General features: G+C 32.0%; 3 protein-coding genes across 3 annotated transcripts; 2 read left to right on the top strand and 1 right to left on the bottom strand.

Moving 5' to 3' along the window:
* Positions 1 to 1,414: 1,414 nt before the first annotated feature.
* On the top strand, positions 1,415 to 10,650 carry LOC139521476 (uncharacterized). The gene is made up of 8 exons (XM_071314950.1): positions 1,415 to 1,576; positions 1,917 to 1,950; positions 2,221 to 2,736; positions 4,727 to 4,875; positions 5,512 to 5,721; positions 6,546 to 6,770; positions 8,053 to 8,083; positions 10,634 to 10,650. The coding sequence occupies exons 1-8, from the start codon at positions 1,433 to 1,435 to the stop codon at positions 10,648 to 10,650; spliced, it is 1,326 nt and encodes a 441-aa protein (XP_071171051.1). The 5' UTR covers positions 1,415 to 1,432.
* Positions 10,638 to 23,253, top strand: LOC139521475 (uncharacterized). The gene is made up of 3 exons (XM_071314949.1): positions 10,638 to 11,319; positions 14,530 to 14,593; positions 22,955 to 23,253. The coding sequence occupies exons 1-3, from the start codon at positions 10,651 to 10,653 to the stop codon at positions 23,245 to 23,247; spliced, it is 1,026 nt and encodes a 341-aa protein (XP_071171050.1). The 5' UTR covers positions 10,638 to 10,650; the 3' UTR covers positions 23,248 to 23,253.
* LOC139520196 (uncharacterized) lies at positions 15,251 to 21,758 on the bottom strand. The gene is made up of 9 exons (XM_071312669.1): positions 21,607 to 21,758; positions 21,192 to 21,322; positions 20,306 to 20,420; positions 20,001 to 20,106; positions 18,732 to 18,956; positions 17,832 to 17,938; positions 17,463 to 17,565; positions 16,875 to 17,028; positions 15,251 to 15,703 (listed from the first exon to the last, which is right to left on the bottom strand). Exons 1-9 carry the CDS (start codon positions 21,657 to 21,659, stop codon positions 15,336 to 15,338), a joined length of 1,362 nt encoding a protein of 453 aa, XP_071168770.1. The 5' UTR covers positions 21,660 to 21,758; the 3' UTR covers positions 15,251 to 15,335.
* Positions 23,254 to 24,865: the final 1,612 nt, after the last annotated feature.

The raw sequence follows: 24,865 nt of genomic DNA, 5'->3' as shown, positions 1-24,865 counted from the left end.
AGAGCATGGGGTAGATAATATATAGGTTCGTTTCGTGTGTATTTTAGTCCAGACACCATCTAATTAACTATCGTTTTGACCTCAGATGACCATATAAACGATGTAAACATAAATATAGATATAAATAGTTTAAACCAACACGTGCAATTGGATTTTTATAGGTCTGTTTGATTTGATTTTATAGATTAATAATAGATGTTTCTCATTGTTTTTAACCGTATAAGAATGATTTTATGTCAATCGAATTAGTAATCAAATGATTAACCGTAGTTTTACTTTCATTGTTGACATTCTTTTTCTTTAAATAACCAGTACACGTACAATGCATGCGTTGTCAATCTCTAGCTAGGGGCTAAATTGGAGTTCACATGAATACGTATTTAAAGAGGTCGACTCATTCACTTGCAAGTGAATTACTAATTATCAATGTTTCTTAGCGTAAATTGAACCTTTTTGGCTGCAAAAAGCGAATTGTTATTTCACTTTTTCACTATTTCACTTTCATTATTGAACAGAAAAAAATCAAACTTTAGATTTTTTATATATCTCGTAGCTAGTGCCCCTTTAAGATATCAATTTTTGAAAATAAAACTAAAATGAAACATGCTTCTTTTCTTTAAATCTATAAACATGATAAACAAAGAAAAAGTTTCATGGTTAAAAGCTTAAGTCAAATACCTTTATTAGATGTTATAAGCGCTATGTCAATTCACAGGGTATCTGTTACAGTAGCTTATCGTATGGAAGGGATTATGTTATTCAGAAAAAAAAACCGTTTTTTAAACCAATTCATTTAATTTTGTGTTTGAAATTTAATCATAAAAAGATAGAAATTAAGGACATTGTTGAATGGAAGGGTTTAATAATTGGACTTAGACAAAGTGGCAAAGATAATGATTCAGCTTTAAATGATGAAATTTCTTATTTATGTTTGCACTTTACCTGGATGACCTGTTTAGGAAGTACAAGTCGTATAAGTATCATCGTTGGTTCACTTTTCATGAACTTACTCTTTTACATCCTGGTGAGCAGGTTTTTGGTTAGTTCATAAACAGACATCTTAAGAATATTTAAAAAAAGTTATGAGTTTTAGATATTGGGTAAGTTTGTCAATTGCAAATAGAAATTGTTCACATTTTTTACTAACTAAAAACATGTAGACATATTTCCGTAATACGATCACTTATCAATATAACGTTTGTCTCATGTAAAGTGGGATAGGCTTATATCTACTGGTCTAACTTTGATGTTTTGTGTTTTTGTCGCAATGATATGTTGCCGAAAGATTTATTAGCAATAGTTTTATTGTAATTTTTGTATTATGCTCAGTAATTATTATTTACTTTAAATGACTTATCATTGTTATAGGTAAAAAGGTATTAATTATTTGTAAACAATTATTGATCATTATCAGGAATGACCAGCAATTGTGATGGGACAATCAGAAAGTATGGTAGATCCACATCTTGGGAATAGTTTGTTGGGATTTCAAGATAAAATCAATGCAAGAAATGTGATATCCACGATGTCAGAACTGAGAAAATGTCAACAGATTCACCACAAACCATATACCATTGTAAGTCAAAGTTAGCAACGTTCTGCATTTAAGGTTTACAATATTGTTAAAATACACTCACTACGAAAAGGATACTTTTTTATTTTTATAAAATATTTTGTATGTGTTAATATCTTTCTTTGTAGCACTATCTCAAGTTGATCACGTTATGAAAATACGCATTAAATTTCACATATATCATTTTCATTGAATGGTGAAATCATTGTCTTGTTTTTTCTTTTTTTGTATCTAATGAAAGTATATCAAATACAAAAATAATACATATTTCAATTGCAAAACTTTAAAGTCTTGAGAATAACATTACAAACATCATCTGGTATGGTCTGTCTGTTTAATTTAGGAGCTCAAGACGACAGAAGTTACAAGTTTAACAGGTAACACAATCATATTTATCCTTTAGTATTTGTGATTGATAGCTGATAAATAAATGTAACAATTTTGTTCTATTTAAAGCATTGCTGCAGAATAATATCTGAAATAAACAATACAATAAATGTGCTACTGATCAATGCAATAAAAACGTTATAATAAACGAAATAGTATTAATTCAAAGTGTACATCAATTAAACAATGTTTTAGATATTACATATTTGTTGACAAGAGCAAACAAACAATGCATTTTCATCTTGTTTGATTATTTTTAGGACATTTGTATATAGATATGCAAAAACATAATATTAAAACTCCTCCATCCTGCATTAAGAACGACCGAACAAAAACATTACGGACATGGAATTGTCACTCGATATTTGCTAAGACTTTGGCTCAAGTTCAAGTTAGCCCAGAAGAACGTTCTACAATCAAAACAATTGTTAAAAATACATGGAGGAAGCAGTTTGCTGACAACGGTCGCGATTTGTGGGGACTTAACACTTTCATACAGTTAGAAAGAATAGAGAAATCACAATTAGCAGTACTGTATTTCGAAAGCAGAGAGACAAAACTTCATAAGATTGGAAAATCAGAAAGAACTGTTGTAGAACTTAAAGATATATCATGTGAAACAAGTGGAGCTATGTTTACTGCAGACAAGGCGAACAAAAGCTTATCAGTCGAAATGGGCAATATAGTGAATGAGCATTATTCATCTAATGGAACACTTGTTGGATGTAAAGATGATAAATCGGATAATGTTTTTGATAACAGATGGACTGGCAACGGTATGTTTTTTTTTCAAACAAAATCTATCAATATGAATGTCATTACATTTTGTAATCAACATTCATGTAGACCTTGTCGAAATAGAAAGGCATTTCTTGTGTATATCATGCTTCTGTATGCTCATGTTTAATTATTGTTTTTCCCAAAAATTTACTTCATGATGTGATTTGTAACTTTTTTTCAGCCTGATCATCTGAATGTATTCAGTGCCAACCATTTTTGTTAAAATTATAAATTTTTATTTTTATTAATTTAAAAAGTATACCCTATCACATTTAGTTTAAAATTCTCGGTATTATTTTTGCTAGTTAAAAAGAATTTATATTTAAAAAAAAGTCTATCTGTAAGATGTTTTTATTCACTTGCGTGTGTATTTAAATAATGTAACGCAATGTGGTTGTCCTTTGTTTGTAACCTATTTTAAAGTGATAACTTAACCGACAAAAACAACACGCATTAGGTAAATAGCATGAATGGTTTCGCTCTAGCTTGAAATATTTTTATTGTGTTGATGCACTGAGGGAACAAAGTACTGTACATTTATAGAAAAAGAAGAATTAGTACTATAATTGTATTGAGCATCAATTGTCTTTTTAATAGGCAAAATCCATGTTTTGTTTCCTAATTATCTGTATATACCTATAAAGATGTTGCTTTCTTGAAAAGCTATGTGACAAACAAGGTGAAAAAAATCATATTTAAGGGCAAAAACTACGTATTTCACATATACTAGTGATTATACTACTTATCCAAAATAACTTATTCTGTTGGACGTCGCATTTTAGATTCAAAAACTGTGGCCAATTAATTATAAATTATTTGTGCTTTTATGTCATTTTTAATCCAATTTGTACATAACTTATATTCGTTTTAAGCACTATTTTCCAAGAGAGTCTAGGGGTTCAATATAATCCATGGCACATTTTGAAAAAAGAACATTGTTGATCGTAGGGTGGGGCCATAGTTTCTCTACAAATCTTATAGTTGGGATCAGTTATAGCATATCTTCAAAACTTTCATTAGTAATTTCTAATGGTGAATTTATGGTGCAATATTGACATGATAAGTTCTACGAAAAGTGTCTTAGTGTTCTAAATCAAATTAAAGCAGTTCTTCTTTTTTATTAGTAAGAAGTGACATTACGCGGTATTGTTTTTTCATTAAACAGTTAAAATGATTTCAGTCTTATTTTTCAATTTTAATTTTCTTCATGTTTAATTAGTTATCAAAGGTACCAGGATTATAATTTAGTACGCCAGACGCACGTTTCGTTTAAACTATATTTCAATCTAGATGTTTTGTATTTCTATATAAAAATGCTTGAGCAATAAAGCAATATACTTCTTACAATTCCGTAATTGAAAAAAGAAAATTATCTTCGAAAACAATTTTCTTTATTAAAGTTTTACATTTTTTATTTCGGGGCCTTTTATATCTGACTATTCAAAAGAGAAAACTAACGGCCTAATTAGTGTATAAAAAAATTAACAAAACAAATATGTAACACAGCAACAAACGACAGCCAATGAATTACATGCTCCTGACTTAAAATTTAAATTTTTTGTAAATCTTTCGTTTTTTCACCCCCTATTTTTTGGCGAGGATCTTTTGTTTTTCTTTCTACTAAGGAGTTATCACTTTCCCTTTGGTATCTTCCTAATTGTTAGTTACTGAGTTAAGATGACGTGTCTGTTGGTCTTTCTTTTGAGTTTCTGTGTAGTGCATTGTGCACTGTCGTTTGTCATTCGTCGATTTCTTTCGTCATTTTGTTGGCTGCTTTCGTCGACGTGTTGTTTGATTGTTCCCATTAAAGATTTTCGTTTTCCTTTTTACTCTAGAAATTGATTGCTTGTAAAAGCGTACAAACAAATGTGTCCCAAACGTTTTGGAGATTTACTGTCGAATCTCAGATACTAGTATAACACAATGCAGTAAAGATAAGGACTACTTACTTGTATTTCAAATTCACAACACTATTTTTTTCCACAGATCAGTTCTTTTCATTTCGTGGATATGTAAGAAAAACAAGGTTTATGCAAAAACCAGCATCGACTGCTAAACTGGACAACTCCGCTTCCTTTATCGATATTGGTAATATCTCTATAAGCGTCATAACTGGTAACCTGGCCGAGCAAGAGGTAACTCAATAAGAATAAGACTTATTCATCTGATGTTTTGCCACTAAATTACTTTTTTGTACTGTTGTATTGCACTTTCTTTCTTACATTTTACACTATGAAAAGCTATATTTTTGACTCGCCACCAGCTGTATTAGTAAAAGGAATTATAAGAAAATGAAGTTAATCTTGTGTATAAAATGTTAGAAATTTGCATCCAATTTTGATTATATTGTATTTTGATAGTTGGGTAAAATACACATTCCTAGCATTTTTACCTTTGTTCAACAAAACTGAACTTGGTTTTACTTCTTAAACGTTCTTACGATCAAAGATTTTACGAAAACAATACTCGTGTCTACGATAAAATTGAACAAGTTTTCAATTGTTTATCATTCATATATTGAAAGATACGTTCGCACGTATTTGCAGATGTTAATATATAATATTGATAAGGAAACTTCCGCTTTGAATTTTCCTTGCAGTTCGGCATTTATACAATTTTGCTTTTTAATCTTACTGTTGGAAAAGTTAGACTAACTAAAACTCCACGTTATGCACATTCGGATAATAAGTTAAGTCAGTGGTAATATACAACTTAGAGTAATATGTAAACTAGTCATTGGACACTGCATAAAACATTATAAAACATTTCAGGCTGATATTATAATAAACATCGTTTCTCCTGGTGTAGACTTAACAAAAGGTCTAGAATCAAATGAGATCTCTGAATTTGGCGGTTTAGAAATACTGAAGGAATGGGATGATGATTATTTATTTGGTGATGTGGCTATAACTTCTGGAGGACAATTTAAATGTTCCAGGGTATATCACGTGGCACTTCCTCAATGGAATGACAATGAGCAGGTAGGGAACATTCGTTATTTGCCAATTAAAACTGAAGAAGATTGCAGATTGTTATATTTGTATAACGTGACGTTACCCAAATTGCACATATTTTGACAGTTTTTTAACCTACGTTTTTTTATGATCCAGAAAAAAGGTTGAATTCTGTGTTTATTTTGTAGATGTATCCTTGTTAACTATATAGTTACACCAATTTAATTTTGAATTCATATTGAATCATAAAAAACTTAGTCTGAACAGCCCACCAAACGATCCTGGACTCCATTATGAGGAGTACCCAGATTGCATCCATACTTGAATTATATTCTTAAAAATTGAATAACAGATGTTTTGTTTAATTTCTCTAAATATTTAGAACAATCTGACATTATTCCATGCTTTCTATCCCTTTCATAAGAAGCTGATGCTTGTAAAATATTTTATTTGCTCAATTTTAAAAGATGACTTTTTGAGAACGTCGCATGACGACGTTTCCGTAGATTTACCTTTTCCAGTGAACGCTTCATCTATGGATATTTACTGTGAACGTTTTGTGTATATCGATATTCGCTGTAAAATATTGCCTGATATCAAAAGAAAAACATTCTGACAACAGTCACTTAAATCAATAACGTTTAACGTGGTTTTTTTTTCTAAAAAACTGGAAAATTAACGAATTTGTCAACACTTATGAAACTTGATTGGTGTATTATTTAAAACGAAGAAAAAAGAGGCATATTGAGTCTGATACTAATTTGTCAACTAAAACCAATAAGTCGGATTTTGACCGTCAAATTAAATTCAATACGTATTTGTATTTGTTATACTCTATGCATTTTTTTCAGGAATTACAAAAGATCATAAAAATATTTTTCGATTATATTAGGAATTCAAATGAAAAGATAAAGAGTGTGGTAATACCACCACTTGGTCATGGGTTTTGGACATTTCCAGACGATGTTATCGCTAAAAACATGATATCCACAATTGTAGAAATGGGGAAAGATTCACAAATACATCATTTATCAGTTAAAGTAGTATGTCACAAAAGGGAAAATTCCGTATTTAAGGTAAGGAAATAAAAAAAGAAAGGAACAAGTCATACAAAATTTATAACTATCAGCTAACTTGATGCCTGAACGGCAGATGCTAAAATTGCTTAAATGCTACAACTCAATACCACCGAGCTGAAGATATAATATAAAATCAATCCCTTACATAATAGTCAAGAAAAAGGCTGTGGGCAAAATATGAAATTATTCCTTTCAATAGATGCCAAAAACAATTTGTAATTAGATCATTGAATTGTTTACAGTCTACAATTTACATTATCTAGCTACAGAACAAATAGAAAAACATGCACCTTCACAAAAGTAAAGAAAAAATTATGACGAACTTTTTCTACCAAATGTCTCGAATTTTTCATTTTATTTCGGATAGATGGTCGGAATCGAGCGCTACTTAAGACTAAAAAAAAAGGGAAACAAACAAGCACTCCAAGTTTATATAGAAGGATACATGCTCCCAAATATATTTCTTTCCAACACATGCCTATATATATGTTCCTGTTTCATGACAAACAGTTGTAGTCAAGTGGTTTTCTTTGGTAACCCTCAGTTGTAACATATTTTAAACCCATTTACATTTAAATCAGTAATTTTTAATTTGATTGTTTACTGGTTTAGGGGGGTGGGCGTCTTTTATAGTGATAGTTAACATTAGATTTGAGTTTGGATCACCAATTACGTCGTTCGAAAATGTCTGGCTATTTACGTCATGTGTGTTCTTGTTAGTATGGTGAATAGATGTCTGTGACCATAAGCATGCGTTATTAGTTATTTATCTTACATGTATTTACTTAAGAATAGAAATTTATATATATTTTTTGGGGCTGTTAAAATGTTGAATGGTTCCCACTTTGTAAATGAAGCTCGGAACATATTAAAAATGTACGCACGCTTTCAAAAAATCCTGTAAAATTATAAAAGGAAGTATTCAATTCTCATAATTACATGCATATGTATATGTTACAACCATGAAATTATGTGATACATCGAGCTTTTATGTTGTTTTTTAAAACATCATTTTAGCTTTTGTAACAAAAAGCACATACAATCATAACTGTTGTATCTTATATGGAAATAAAATATGATATTGGAATACCTCACGATTGAATCAAATTTACGTATTCATTCTAATAAAACATACATAATATGTAATTTTATCAATAATAAAAGTTTACATTATAGTATATTTTAATAATTTAAAATACATATATTTTTATGTTTAAAATACTTTGTAATAGTTTGCTTGTTAAATGATACCGCTGTTGAATCGCTTTCATTCTTTCAGGTATTGAAAAAAGAAGTTGGAAAGTTAACAGGTAAAAGAAAAAATTGTACATTCGTAACTATTTGAGATGAATATACATGTATAACATTTCATTAGGTGAAACACAAAAAAATACTTTACAGAAAGAGTTTTTCATTTGTTGATTATATAAGATATTTTAAGTCAAAAATTATTTGTCACTTCAGTAAAACATGTACAAAATCTTCTTAAACATTCACTTTCGATGATTGAAAGAACCTTTGGTATGATTAAACAATTGTGACCCATTTGAAGCAGTACATATCCAAGACTGTAACCAACAAAATTTCTCTTAATATGGACTGTGCCCTCAGAAAAATAATGTTTCATTGTTGAAAACTCTGGACATTCACATTTTCTTCCGTCCGTTATTATATATACTCTAAGAACAAAATAGATTAATATAAAAAAACTCTAAGATCAAACATGTGGAAATTAAATATTTTGTGATATACACTTGTCCATTTTTTGGCACCTTTTTGAATCAAAAACCGGGAGTTCAAATCGTGTATTAAGATAAGGTTATTTTTTTTTATTTATCTGGCTTTTCTGCATTAGTCTCGTATTATTTGTCAGCTCTTAGACACATGCAATCGTATTAAATGGACAATGTATAAGTCATTGGTTTACAATTGTCTATATATATTTAAAATAAGAAGATATGGTATGATTGCCAATGCGGACAACTCTCCAGAACAGACACAGATATTAACAACTGTTAATCATTTTACAGCATTTAACAACGAGAAGAAAAAAACATACCGCATAATCAGATATAAAAGGCCTTGAAATGACAAATGTAATCAGATATAAAAGGCCTTGAAATGACAAATGTAAAACAATTCAAACGAGAAAACTAACCATATATACGTATATTTGCAAATTTCCAACTACATGTTTAAACTAGTTGCATATGAATAAGGGAAATTGGAAAGCTGCTTATGGTAAAATTTAGTTAAGAATAATGCACGATGAATAGTAATAATGTTGTGTAATTAAAATGAATCATTAAAATTGAGAATGGAAATGGGGAATGTGCCAAAGAGACAACAACCCGACCATAGAAACAAACAACAGCAGAAGGTCACCAACAGGTCTTCAATGTAGCGAGAAATTCCCGCACCCGGAGGCGTCCTTCAACTGGCCCCTAAACAAATATATACTAGTTCAGTGATAATGAACGCCATACTAATTTCCAAATTGTACACAAGAAACTAAAATCAAAATAATACAAGACTAACAAAGGCCAGAGGCTCCTGACTTGGGACAGGCGCAAAAATGCGGCGGGGTTTAACATGTTTGTGAGATCTCAAACCCCCTCTATACCTCTAGCCAATATAGAAAAGTAAACGCATAACAATACGCACATTAAAATTCAGTTCAAGAGAAGTCCGAGTCTGATGTCAGAAGATGTAGCCAAAGAAAATAAACAAAATGACAATAATACATAAATAACAACAGACTACTAGCAGTTAACTGACATGCCAGCTCCAGACTTAAATTAAACTGACTGAAAGATTATGATTTCATCATATGAACATCAGGCACAATCCTTCCCGTTAGGGGTTTAGTATCATACCATCATAACATATATGAGAAGAACATAACCCGTGTCATGCCAACAACTGGTTTTTGAATAAATGTGTTTAGATTCAAAGACCCTATAAGTGAATAAATATTAACGCCAAAATATGCAATCTTTAATGACCTGACAACAGTATCGTAACTATATCCCTTCTTAATAAGTCTATTCAAAGGTTTTGTTAGTTTTTGAGGTGAATACTGACACCTTTGTGCTTTATAAAGAATATTTCCATAAAAAATTGGATGTGAAATATCTGAACGTATAAGAAGTCTGCATGTTGAGCTATATTTACGAATGATTTCCTTATACCGATGATAAAATTTAGTAAATGTTTTGACTAGTTTGTGATATCGAAAACCCTGGTGTAATAATTTTTCAGTAATACATAAATTTCTCTCGTTAAAATCTAAAACATTGTTACATACACGAGCGAATCGTACAAGTTGAGATATATAAACACCGTAAGATGGTGACAAGGGAACGTCACCATCTAAAAATGGATAATTAACGATAGGAAATGAAAAATCATCTCTTTTATCATAAATTTTAGTATTCAGCTTTCCGTTATTGATATAGATATCAAGATCGAGGAAAGGGCAGTGGTCATTGTTAGTATTAGCTTTATTTAAAGTTAGTCAACATTGTATAGGTACTGAAAAATCATGTAAATACTCATCAACGATACCAAGCTCATAATTTTGTACGCTAGACGTGGGTTTCGGCGACAAAAGACTCATCAGTGACACTCGTATTAATTAAGATGTTGCAAAATACAGCGAATGCAATATATTTCAACACATAAGAGGACGCCATTGGTGGACTTACCTGTATACTGTAACACGAATTTAGGTCTTTCAAGTACTTAACTCATTTTATAACTAAACTAATAATATTACCGTTTTTTACAGATCACTTAATATTCTAGTTAAATATTTTTGTGTACTGTAAAGTATGTATTATTTTTATTTCTTTTTTTAGAACAACTTTATATATAAATGTGTGTGTCTGATCTAAAACCACCGTTGTACTGGACATTGAACGAACATACAAAAACCTTCAAGGAATGGAATTGTCAATCGATAAATAAAAGGTGTTGTGACCTAGTTCAGGTCAGCCAAAGAGAACGTTTTGCAATTGAAAGTCTTGTCAAAGATACATGGAAAGCGGAATTCGTTGGAATTGGTCGCGATTCACGTGGACTAGAAGCCATAAATTACAGGAACATAGAAATTCTCAATGTAGAAAGAATTGAAAACCCTTCAGTGGCCGAAAGATATTTCCAATGCAGAGCACGAATGTGCTATAAAGTCGGACAGTTTAAAAGGCATTTTCCAAAACTGGAAGAAATAGGATGCTCAAGTGGTCCAATTTTAACTTCCCGTAAAACCAACAACACGTTAAAACGTGGAATGGTCCACATGGTAAACGAACATTATTTATTCCATGGTACAACCGTGAACCTAATAAATACTATAGTAGATCAGGGATTTGATCAAAGATTGAGCAATGGTATGTTTGGAGCAGGTATATATGCAGCTGAGAGTCCTACTAAATGTGATCAATATGCAGATAAGAACATTAAACAAAATTATCCTCGTAAAATCAAGAAAAGGAATACGAGTTATCTAATTGCCACATGTGGAGCATGGTCTGAATATCCTTCTGTCTGTTTTGTTCACGCATCGTTAAAAATAAAATGAAATTTGATGCGACTGTCAGACAAGTGAGAAATTTAGCGCTCTAAAAACAGGTTCAATCAACAATTTTCACATTTAAAAATGCTTGTACCAAGGCATGAAAATGAGACTTGTTGTCCATTCGTTTGATATTTTTTTTTAATTTGATTTTGCCATTTGATTAGGGACTTTTTGCTTTGAATTTTCCTCGGAGTTCAGTATTTTTGTGATTTTACATTTTTCTTTCTATGATGTGTTTTGTGTACTTAGTCTATTGTCATGATTGTTTGTCTATTTATTTATTTATTTATTTTTTGTTTAGCTGTGAAGTTGTCAGTTTATTTTGATTAATGAGTTTTGAATGTCCTAGTACATTTCGACCATCTTGAATACGAGTTGTATGATTTGAAAGGAATTCTTACGACTATCTTTTGAGGTCACTTTTACGCATTCATTAGAATTAAGGAATGAAAGGCCTGATGGTGTTTACATATCTGTTAATCGTAACGATCGTTCATGATTATATCATTAGGACATCATCAACAAGTGTGTACACATACACAAAAAACTGCTCCAACAGTGAAATGAGGAGGAACAACTGAAATCGTCACTACATATTTAGTTTTACGTTCACGAATAAGAATTGGTTAATTAATTCGATGTGTCGGTATCTCAACTTACTACCGATATGTATTATGCAGACTTTGATACTTAAATACCAGTATGGTAGTCTAATCTATAATTTTGCCAATTGTGTCCTTTTATTCGACTGTGAGGTTATGGCCGAGTTGGAATCTGTATAGCGTAAGTTGCATGCAAAGATGGAGGACAAAGCTCGTTTTCGCTCTTTTTGGAGTTTATGCAATTATGTTTGTTATTTGCCGTGATTAGTCTCTCCATTAATAATTTAAGAGATTTGAATCGGTTCAATACTGTCTCTTAAGCATGTTAAGTTAAAATAGATATGGGAAGATGTGGTATGAGTGCCAAGATACACCTTTCCATCCAAGTCACAATATATAAAGGTAAACCGTTATAGATCAAGGTACAGTCTTCAACCCGGAGCCTAGGTTTACACCAAACAACAAGCTATAAGGGACTCCAAGAATTACTAGTGTGAAACTATGAAAACGGGAAACCAACGGTCTGATCTATATATAAAAAAAACGAGAAACGAGAAACGAGAAACACTTATGAACCACATAACAGATGACAACCGTTGAACATCAGATTCCTGACCTAGGACAGGTGCAAACAATTGCAGCAGGATTAAACGTTTCAATGGTACTAAACCTTCTGTCTTTCTGAAACAATAGTGAAAAATAACACCATAGACTGTTGTTGTCTGTTCTATGTACGGATTGTTGTACACATTCCCCATTTCTATTCTCAATTTCATGTTTATGATAGTTGATGTTGAATTATGTAAATCTAGTTAGAAAAGGAAAGATACTGCAGTGGTATCTGTAGTTGTTGGTAATTACGAGAAATTATCTAACCCGAATTCATTGGTGTCGCAAACGGTGGGAAAAGAATGCAAATATCAATACGTTTCGTGGAATATATCGGTTGTAATCTTTGACACTTGTACTCCATAAAGTTCAATCAAATCATGATATCAACTTCAGTCATACAGTTAAACGGGAATTCACTCCTAACCTCCAGCGTTTATGGAAATTATTTATAGTGCAGTTATATTGACAAAATTGGGTGAACACACTGTAAAAGTCGTGCTTAGAAATTAAACACTTATGTTACATGTTTAGATCTAAACATGCTTAGCATTATGTTTAATTTGTAAACACATGTCTCAGTTAGCATATAATATCTAAATATGACTTGAATTTAGGCACTTTTCATGTGTTTTAAAATGAAAGTGTTTAGAAATTAAACACTTATTTCTAAGCTTAACACGATTCTTGACACAATCCTCAGCACATACTACGTTTTTTCAAACCCTAAGATGTAATTATTTTTACCTCGCAAACCATTTACTGCTGCAAGACCCTTAGAAGTTTTTAGCGTATAATTGTTGTGTGTCAGATGAAAAAAAAATCAATTTACACCCCATAAGATGTATAAAAGAGGGACGAGAGATACCAGAGGGACAGTCAAACTCATAAATCGAAAATAAACTGACAACGCCATGGTTGAAAATGAAAAAGACAAACAGACAAACAATAGTACACATGACACAACATAGCAAACTTTAATAAGAATAAACAACACGAACCCCACCAAAAACTAGGGCTGATCTCAGGTGCTCCGGAAGGGTAAGCAGATCCTGCTTCAAATGTGGCACTAGTCGTGTTGCTTATGAGATAATAAATCCGGTAAATAGTCTAATTTGGTAGGTCATATTTATGAACGAGAAGGGGATTGTAGTTACGACGTTAGGAACATATCCGATATCATTTGTGAAACGGTTATTACATAACGGTCAACCAACTCGTGATGGCGTCTGTAAAATTTACGAAGAGATGATTTCAACTTCACCATTTGGAACTCTTGTTTTAATAGCTTCCTTGTGAGCAACAACTCTCTATCAAGAAAATCATGATAGGAAATGCAAGCACGGGAATATCGTATCAATGCGGAGATTTATACACCGTATGCAGGTGCTGCTGGAATGTTGCTACTTAGAAATGGAAAGTTCACAATTGGAAAGCTGAAATCATCTCTTTTGTCGTAAAGTTTTGTTTTCAATCGACCCTCATTGTCAATTCTAGATGTAAGTCAAGATATGAGGCCAACGTAACTGTATCTATTGTATCCTTTATCTCTAGTACAATGGGATAGATGCGTTCGACATAACCAAATTTTGAATTATTTAGTGAAAGAACATCATCTATATAACGGAAAGTAGATATTGCTAACTTCTTTCTTCCTAAGAAGTTCCTGTATGAAGTCAGTCTCATAATGATAAAGAAACAAGTCGGCAAGAAGAGGGGCACAATTCGTTCCCGTTGGAATGTCGATAGTCTGTTGAAAAACATGTCCTCCAAACGTAACAAATATGTTGTCAATCAAGAAATCAAGCATCTTGATAATGTCAGTTTCAGAGAATTTTTTGTTTGAATCAGAGTGATCCTTTACAAAGTAGGATTTATCCCTTCCTAAGACAAAATACTTGTATCTTCGTTGGCCATTCTTTTCTATGAAACAAAGCAATAACAACTCTTTCAATTTGTATTTAAGTTTGGAATGTGGAATACTTGTATAAATTGTAGAAAAGTATTACAAGATGAAAGTGAGTTAGATTGTATGTACTCTAAAAGATCTTCGGAATTTTTAAGTATCCACATCTGATTCACGCCACCTCTAGAATATGCAGTTTCACAATAGATCCCGTCTTTGATTACTGATAAAATAGATGTTAATAATTTAGAAAGAGGTTTCGTGGAGCACTTGAAAGACCCAGCAATATACCGTTGTTTTTAAGAACACTTATGCTGTTTAGGTATCCAATACAGTGATGGAAGATCCAGTTCATCAAATGCATCGTTGGTTGAAGTTCCAAAGGAACATAGAACAGACCTATGATTATCCAGGATTTCCTCTTTGGTAAGTGTCGTGAGGGTGTATGTTGGGTTTCCAAGTATACAACCCTCAGAAGGGACCATCCATCCCCCTTTATTAGACATTAACTGGAATGGTCCATTGCACTGAGACACGTTTAGACCTAAACATGTGAAAAAAAGTGCACAAAAGAAATGTGTTTAGGATCGAAACACGATTTTTACAGTGTACGGTATGCGTTTTTCTTATCGTCTAAAGCGTACATTGATCTGTTGTTGTTTACATCCCTGATCCCTGTTCTTTAGTGGAATCTTTGTTTCAACTGCTGTTTCATTGACAATCGTACCACATCACCTTATTCTTATATAAATCTAACATTCCATAAACAGTAACACAACTGTTCGTTTTTCATAATTTTATTAGATTAATTAAAAAGTTATATGTACAATTCACACATTTGGTATACAATTGGTTTTTTTTCGTTTTTAAACTACCAATATTTTTTCTACTAGTTCAATCTCGTGAATACATTCAGCAATAAGTTTCTCGATCATAGGCACTACAACTACATCTTCTTGTTCTTTCTTTTCTAAGTTTTCGTGCTTGTCGGTTTCCTGGGGCGGTACAACACATGGATTATCTCCCTGTTCTCTAAAATCGTCAGACCAGTCGGTTACTTCAATAGCTTTGAGTGATGATTCTGATGACACACCTATTGTTGATGATGTTGTTGAATATTCTGGTGTCATGAAATAAAACCCCCATTTCTTCTGTCTGAAGAGTGCATTTTGTCTACACCAACCAAAACCAACATGGCCGTCCATTAAAGACAATTTTAATTTGACTTGGTAACCTGTTATAATAAAATAAAACATAAGCTACATACTAAAAACTAAAATATGTATAGATTATCGGGTTTTCTACACATTGATATCGTAAAATATCAGCCGCGAGCCACAATGTGAACCTTTTTGGCGAGTGAGCGTAGCGAACGAGCTAAAAAGTTTCACATTTTGTCGAGCGGCTGATATTTTACGATATCTATACGAAGAAAACCCGATTATCTTTTTATCGTTCTATTACTGGTCGTTTCTTTCTCCTTAAGACAGTTTTACGCTTGACAAAAGCAAGCTTGATAACGTCTCCTCTCGCATTGTGACGTCGCTGATAACTTCTCCTCTCACATTGTGACGTCGCTGATAATGCCTGATCTCGTTTTGAAGTCTTGATACGAAAATTACGGAGCAACAGAACAGGGTGATATAGGCGGAGGGAAGGACGATAAGTTTATTTACTGACAGCATGAAGCAACTAGAGTTGTTTCATTGGCAATCATACCACAGCTCCTTATTTATATACGGTACCACATCTTTATATTCTTACATTATTTACAATTTGGCAATTTATCTAAAAGAAGGAAAAAGTTGATTAGTTTAACTTCAAATGTAGTGTTCAAAACTCTTGGTTCTGCACTTTGATCAATAAAAAAGATGGTTGTTTTTAATCGCATATTTTTCTGTAAGAAGAATCAAGAAATAAGGAATTGGGATGATCAGAACAATTCATTTTAGTCTAAAAATAATTTATTTTCAAAATTGATTTAACGATTCGATTCGGATATAATTTAAATTGGTCGGTTGGAGCATAAATTGTTTAACTGTTTTGATGTTGATAATTCCTCTGCTTTTTTCATCACGTGTTACTGGATTTATGCGATTTCCACCATTTTTGGGAAGAACAGCCTTCTGAAATAATTATTTACATGAAATATTGAATTAATGAAACTAAACTGTAGTAAAAATGTTTACTCTCTTTGAACAGCTTGAATATCTTTGCACGTCAAATCTAGCTGTTATCATCTATTGATAACAACCAACATATACGAATATGTACATTTTCATATGCAGTTCCTTAGTAACGAAAGTTCGGAATATACAAAAATGTATATTTAAACGGCTTTTCTTTATTAAGATTTACTTTCTATCTAAAATATAAATGAAAGCAAAAAAAATAAATAATAATACCTTTACGACTCTCTGTTTTGCCAAACAAAGATGTTTTCTCAGTCTTTAATTTTCTGGAATAGTTTCTATTTTTCATTCCCAGTACTTTATAATCACACTCCTTGTAATATATCTCGGCCAATTGTTCGTCGAATCCCCTGGCTTGGATAAAATCCTACAAAAAAAATCTTGCAAATTATCTTCCATTAAAACAGGTAAACTGATGCTATTTTTTTAAGAGATAATTAGAAGTTATTTTACAGTAAAAGTTTTGTAAGAATTGGACGTGTTTCTGACAACATGTTATGTTTATAACATTTTATTTGAATTCTCATACATCTTATCTCCGATAAAGATCCTACAATAGTGGCAGATCCAGAACTTTATGTAAAAAAGGGGGGGTATCCAGTCATGCTTGAGTGATTCCCTATACAATCAACCAAATTTTACCCACAAAAAGGTGGGCAAGGCTCCCAGCTTCCCCTCCCCTGGATCCGCCTATGTGAAAACATGCGGACATGATTGAAATATCTTTGTATCTGTGTGAATGATCACATAATGTTTTAAGTAAAGTTAAGTACTTCTGAGTTTTACTTGAAGTACACAAACCTCAGGTACTGGTGTGTTGTAGGTGGCTGATGTTATATCATATAACTTCTCAACGATGCCATCAATGTTGACTGCCGTTAGTTGTTGATCAACCAAGTTAAATCTGAAAAAAGCAATCATCGCATGAGATCAAATTCAGATACAGTTGGTCTACTGATTCTATTGTACTCTTTTTATATATGTCAAAGTTACATTGTAAAGTGAACTAATATGTGTAAGGTCATCGAGCTGAGACATTTGTCCATTGGGCAGTACGTTCAAAAACTATTAAACAACACATGTAAGTAAGCATGCTAAATATAGATCTATACAAGATTTGTTCTACCACTGTCACATCCTTTTCTAAAGAAAATTATCACAAACACATACCCGTCTTGTTCCTTTACCATGTATACAGCCTGTATCATGTCACTGTAGGCATGGGTTAAGCTTTCTTTCATGACAGATGACAACTTTTCTAGGATGGCAGCCACTTTCTATAATAAAACAATAACTTTGAAAATATGTGTTTTGAAAACCAAAAAAAATGACAAATATAACCTAAGAAACTTGATAGTAACTAGCGAACTCGAAAGGAATTACAAGAAACCGTTGGTTAGGGACTTTCCTATAGCAAAGCTATACGTTGCCTGGTGCAGTTCCATTCATTATTTACATTCGTTTGTTATGAGCCTCTATCTTACTCCCTGCTTTTATTCGATAATACTGGTACCGACAGTGGAATACATGGAACAATGAATCCTATACATGTTGTTCCTTTTAATACTAAATCAATACCAGTCAATGTTTTGCAATGTTGCCTAACGATTTCGCCTTTGTACTTGGATTAGTTAATAGTAACTGACATTTTCTTGTTTTTAATCCTTTACAATAAAGTTCATAATTTTATGAAAACTTTACATTTGGTTACCTTTTGTCACGATCATTTGTACGGGAAAAAAACGCATTTCTAAATAAAAATGTGCTATAAATCACGATTACAGTTGTATTACAAAATGATATGATCTTATATTTTTTGGTTTAATCTTGTGAAAACCTTCTTTGTTTATATGTATGGAAATAATATAATTTTCTGAAAATGCAGGACCAACAAATCTTTAATGAGAACACTATATTTGTCAGTGTCCGGTGTTCCTAATGACAAACTGACTTATAAGGGTTTCTAGAACTCTATGTTCAACAAGGTCACTAAAAGTAAAGAAAAAATAATTAACATACTAACATTGTGAACAGACAATTGAAGGACAGAGTTTACATAAACTTATATACCTGCAAAATAACTGTCCGCAGTTTCTTCTCGTCATCCATTTTTTCTTGGAAGCAAACCAGTACAGCCCTGTAACGTTTGACTGCCTCACTCTGCTTCAATACTAGATTATCATATTTGCTTTGGAGTTTAGAAGTAACAGCTTGTCCTTCATCTAAGTTCTTCCTCAGGAAAGAGTCTAATCTACTGTTCCTGTGCTTTAGGCGTTTTTCCCAATACCAACAATCCTAGAAAGAATAAAAATCAAACACTGAACATAAATAAAGGTTTTATCCAAATATTATTATCGTCTCCTAGTCGTCTCCCATAGGATATTAAGAATTGAACGATGGACAGTCAGTGCGTGAATGCTTCTTACCACCTGATTGGAAGATATTACGAGACGTGAATAATCAAAGTTTATTGATTGGTTAGGACAATCCAAACCTAGTAAAATGTCATTCAATCCCGTAGAGTATCGAATTTGTCCTCTCTATTTTAGCAATTAGATTTTGTCTGGTCAATAATCATGCATATGCATGATACTGGTACACAGGTAACTTTTATCTATAAATAGCCGAATCTTCTGCAGTTTCGTAAACAACAACGTTAAACGATATATACTACTTCATAACGTGTGACCTCGTGTGTGGTAAAATTTGTTGATGGATGCACGTGGCTATTCTAGCAAATGAATTAATCTATAAAGCGGGAGCACTTTCCATTTTCGTCAGCTAAGAGACGATTAGCCCTTTTTGAAAGGCTAATACTTGTCTTTATGTATATTATGAAATCAGTGAAATCCTAATTCCAAGTTCGTTTTTGTGACGTCATCATTATCACTTTTTTTCAATTATATCTCTCTTTACGATACATTAGTTCTAATGAAGTGTCGGTTTCCTCTATAGCGAGTATAAGACTTGTTTTTGAAAGGAGGCTAATTAAATGATGGCAACTTAATTAAAAACTAAAAATGTAACTTATTCTATATTTTTGGACGTTCAGTTGAATTGTGATTTGAAAAGCTAACACAGACTTTTTATTTGTATTATCACTCTCTTATCTTTGAGTTAATACGAACAAATGGTCACTCGTCCAAATTAAGTTATATTTTCACATTATAAAAAAAGATAAAATTTTAATACCTTACTTTATTCTCAACTTTATTGCTGGTTTACAAAACGTGTTTCAGTCATTAAGACTTAACAATGTAAATATAACAATTTATAATCTTACGATCTCCAGTCTTGTGTTACAACATTTCTTTTGATTTATTCTATTAACATACTTACTTTCTGTAAAGCCCTGAGTCCTTCCAGACATACGATATGACTCCTTATTTTACGACTCAATTCCTTCTCCATTTTTATAATATCTTGACAAATACTATTATCAAATCTGAAACAAGAATGAAATGCGGGTTAAAATAATTTGGTGAATTCAATGACATTTTGCGATTTGTATCTTAAAAGACTTTGTTTTTTCTCTTGTTCTTTAAAAATTCTTAAGTTAGCTTATATACTAACATCAAATAGTATACAATTAAACACGAACGTCACAATATACCATTTGATTTGACTATTCATCTTATACTCACGTAACGTCAAAGTTTGGTGTCTTTTCTTTCATGGCAGCAATTTCTGGTGTCTGACATTGTAGAAGAAAGGCGGTGTTACAAAGTGGAACCAAAAGGTCCTTCATTTCTACCATACCTGTCAAATAACAATTATAGGTTATATAATAGGGAGAACAAATATACAAATTATTTAGTCAGCTTAACTATAGTTCTAAGTCGTAATCGTTTCATTTCATCGAAAATTTGATAAAACCCAAAATAAAAATCATGAATGGTAAAAAAGATGATACGGGGTATACTCTGTGAGGTATGAACTAAACGACACAAACAACCAAAACTGATAGAGGTAAATAAACGCTTTTCGATAATAGTATACATACATTAGTTATTAAGCTATCAATAATTCAGAGTCCATACAAAAGATATGAAACAATTTAATATAGACTACATATTCAATCATAACAATGTTCTGTTAATTCTTTTTCTTGTCGTTTGGTCTCTTGCGGAGATCTGTCTCATTGGCAATCATACCACATCTTATTTTTATTTTTATACAATCAACAAGTGTGGACACAGATCAGTGTGGATATTATGTTTTACAATCAAAGATCAGAAATCCTTTCTAATTCTAAATCTTACATGGACATACAAATCAATATATAATTTAAGAGATTCCAAACATAAGACGGACCATTTATTTAGTACTACAAATGATTTGTTAGCCATAAAGGCTCACTTATAGTTTTTAGTCCTGGTATCTATGATGAGTTTATTATACTTTTTTTTTGTCACATTTCAAATCTATTATATTTGGATTTTTACAAAGATGTATGCTCAAATATGAAATATTATTAACTTATTAAATTCAAAACAATATTTGTTACATTAAAATGATATATTAGAATACCGAAATTGTCATTTTCCTGGGAATAAGCCATTCTCTTCGCTACATATATTGGTGCTGGTATTCCGTTCACTGTAAATGCTTCCATTGCATATTCCTTCAAAAGCCTACAGTACCATTTATACTGGTCAATTCTAAACGAAAACAAGAATAATGATTTCATTAATTCGTAATAAATTTGATAACGTTATATTGAAGACTATCCGTTGTTTTTATCATAAGCTGTATTACTATCAATGATAAATTTCGTTTTCGAGTAAAAACATTATCATCATGTCTGAAGCCTCTAATAATTGTTACTAAGAAAACCATGCCAAACTGCGTGCATTTTTATTGCCTTTAGTCTTTGAAGAATTTTATATTAAAATAAAAACTTGTAAAGTTAATAACCACAAATTAATGGTACCTGAATACATACCTGATAAACTGCTTCAAAATTAAGTCAAGTCTTGAAATTGAAATGCTCTCCATCTTTAAGAATAATTGATTTTATTCTGAAGTTTCACTAAGCGTTCTCTTTACTTCTAAAGCGGCAACACTACTGAACGTCGCCAAGGTACCTCGGCTGGACAACGTCATAATGTTGCGACCACAACGTCGTTGACATTCGGATGTTGTTCGCCGTCTCTTGGACTTTTTCAAATGCGTATGCTCTGAATAATAATTTTACCTTGGATGAAGATGAAAATGAAATGGCCCAAATCATAAAGTAAAACATTAACATTGGCCAAATATAAAAAGGAAGATGTTGTATGTTTAACTATAGGATATTTATAATACCAAAATTATAATTCTCCATAGTACAAACAACAACACAGACGAAACAATTGTTTGCGTCCAAAACCAATGTTGTTATTTTGCCATCAATATAAAGAAAGCTCAAAACCAAATATGTAACAAGCAATAATGTTATGATTTTAAAACACATAGACAGCAATATGCCATAAATAAGGCATAAATAGAATAGTGTAACTAATCTAAGGCATAATTTGTATGAAGGACTTGGAAACTTAGTTTCCCAAACATTTCTGAATTTCTCTATGTATAATTTAGAAAAGTCATGTTTTGACAACATATTTGTACGTTCGGGGACCTGTTCAAACAATCGGCTTTCTTATGAGAACTAACTGTGCTCCTCTTTGCTAACTTGCTCATTTATTCATTATCTAATTAATACCAGACTTTGATTATTTTTGTTCGCCCTACCAGGCTACATTTATTCAGAAATTTATAATGAAGAATGAAAAGAAGCTAGCATTATCCTTTTACTTCATGTTAACCTATATGAATTATGGTCTCTTACTAAAAAAATTAAAAGTTTGTTGATTATGTTGAACGCATATATCCCATCGAACCGCGAATAAAGGATACTGCAGTTACAGTTATTTAACCCTGCCTCATATCTTTTCGAAATTGACAATGAGGTGGGTTGAGAAAACAATTTATAACAAAAGAGATGATTTCAGCTTACAAATTGTGAACTTTTCATTTCTATGTTGCATCATTGCAACAACACCTTCACATGGATTATTTATCGCCCAATTGATGCAATATTCTAGAGCTTGCATTTCCTATCATGACTACATTGATAGATGGTTGCTACTAACGAGGAAGCTATTGAACAAAGAGTTTCATGAAGTAAAGTTTGATTGTGTTTGAACTTTGACATTTTGTAAGTTATGTCTATTCTCTCGTTGGTACTTTTGTATGATTTACATGTTGCATAATAGAATCTGTTCATCATGTAAAATGCTATGTCTTACAAGTATTAAATATTCCAGATCCGAAAGAGCAGCGAGATAAGAAGTCAGAAAAGAAAATGATTCTTACTAGAATGCTTCTCGGAGAGATTTTAGTTACGAACACGCCATACTCGTTTCGAAGACCACCATGCAAAACCTGTAAGGACGATGAATGTTGTGAATCGTTACACAATTTTCAAGGGAATGGATCTTATGATTCAGTAGTTGCTGATGGCATATGGAACTTTAGAGAATTTATTGTTTATGACAGTAGTCAGTGCTACCCAGAATACATTATCACATATAAAAGAACATAGAAACAGGAATGCTTCAAAATTTGTTTTTATGTTTTTGTGATTTTGTGATTTTGTTTTTATCAACGCAATGTACGCTCATACTGTTCACTCATAATAATTTTGAGGGATATAAATATGTAGAAATTTTTCAATTAATCGTCAGGAAAATGAAACACGGTCGACTTTTTCTTGGGGTCATACATTTTGTAAGAGCATAATCAGAGTTGAAAGAACACTGATGCCATAACCGATTTAGAAGCAAAACACACAATATAGAAACGAGTGTAAATGGGGAATATGTAAAAGAGACAACCACCCGATCAAGGAGCAGACAACAGCCTAAGACTACCAATGTATCTTCAACGCAGCAAGAAAATCCCGTCTATCGAGCCCTGAACAGCAGGCTGGTATAAACCAGTTGAGGAAAATTGAAATCGAGGAAAATGAGAGTAAAAAAATCTTTGGCACGAGAGTAGGGACTGATGTTTTCATAATTAACAGGAAAAATCCTTGCGGAAGTCACAAGTTATACAAAATTTAGTGTAAAATCAGACAAATCTAGAGAACTCAAGAAGCAATACTTTTTGGCAAAAACTATGTTGCACTAAATCAATCTCGAGGTGTATGTTAGAAAAAAAGTTTCAGGACTGATAAATTAAAATTGAAAATTTTTCATTTGAAACATAATTCTTTATACATTTTCTGTCTGTATGGGTCTGTTTGAGTACGTCGTAGTTACCGATACTGAAGGCGTCGTCACTTTACTGTCCAACACCCCATGCAAACAAACTGCCAAACTCAATAGCAGTTAGAAGTGTCCCTAACTTAAAGTCAGGGCTTAAAGTATTATATGAAATACCCTGGCCTATAATTCCAAGTTAAACAGTATTCAATGTAAACACATTATTATAAATATCTAATCGATCGAAGATTACTATTTTGTTTTCTCATAGGAAATGTGTATTGCAATTCCGTAAATCAGTCTTGCAATGTATATGATTTTTTTTATATATCGAAACATTTTAAAAGTAAATAAAAATAATACTGTATAGAATGAGAAAAAAAAGGAAAATCACAAAAATACTGAACCCAGAGGAAAATCAAATCGGAAAGTCCCTTTAAATGTTATTGGGGCACTTTTGTTATTTATACAAAGCATCGTTAGGAAATCCGCACAACTTTCTCTGAAACAGGAGACTATTGGTACAGGGGAAGGCCAGTCTTTTAGTGACCATAGTAAAGTATATTTTGGATGGAGGAGTCCCCAGCCTTATTTTTTCTCCTCATCAATATTTTTGAAAGGTTACATGGCTCTCAAGTTGTATCTTCATGGTATGGTGCGACCAAATCATATACCAGATTTTAGAGCACTAGAGAGATTCTTCAAAGAAAAAGATAAATGCAAAATCAAATGACAAAACCCATCAAAAACGAATGAACAACAACTGTCATATTCCTGACTAGGTACAGGCATTTTCAAATGTAGAAAATAGTGAAACAGTAAAAAAAACACGATCTTCATTTTTTTCTTCATTATATTTTTTTTATATATAAAAAATGGTAGCAGGGCGAGATTTTTATAGTCCGAGTTTGATATTTTGACCGAAGTCATGGCAAAATATTCAGTTTCAGGGCCGTA

This window comes from Mytilus edulis, chromosome 4 (assembly GCF_963676685.1).
Source record: "Mytilus edulis chromosome 4, xbMytEdul2.2, whole genome shotgun sequence".
NCBI lineage: Eukaryota > Metazoa > Mollusca > Bivalvia > Mytilida > Mytilidae > Mytilus > Mytilus edulis.
The sequence above is the reverse complement of the archived record's forward strand: the minus strand, read 5'-3'. Positions and strand labels throughout refer to the sequence as shown.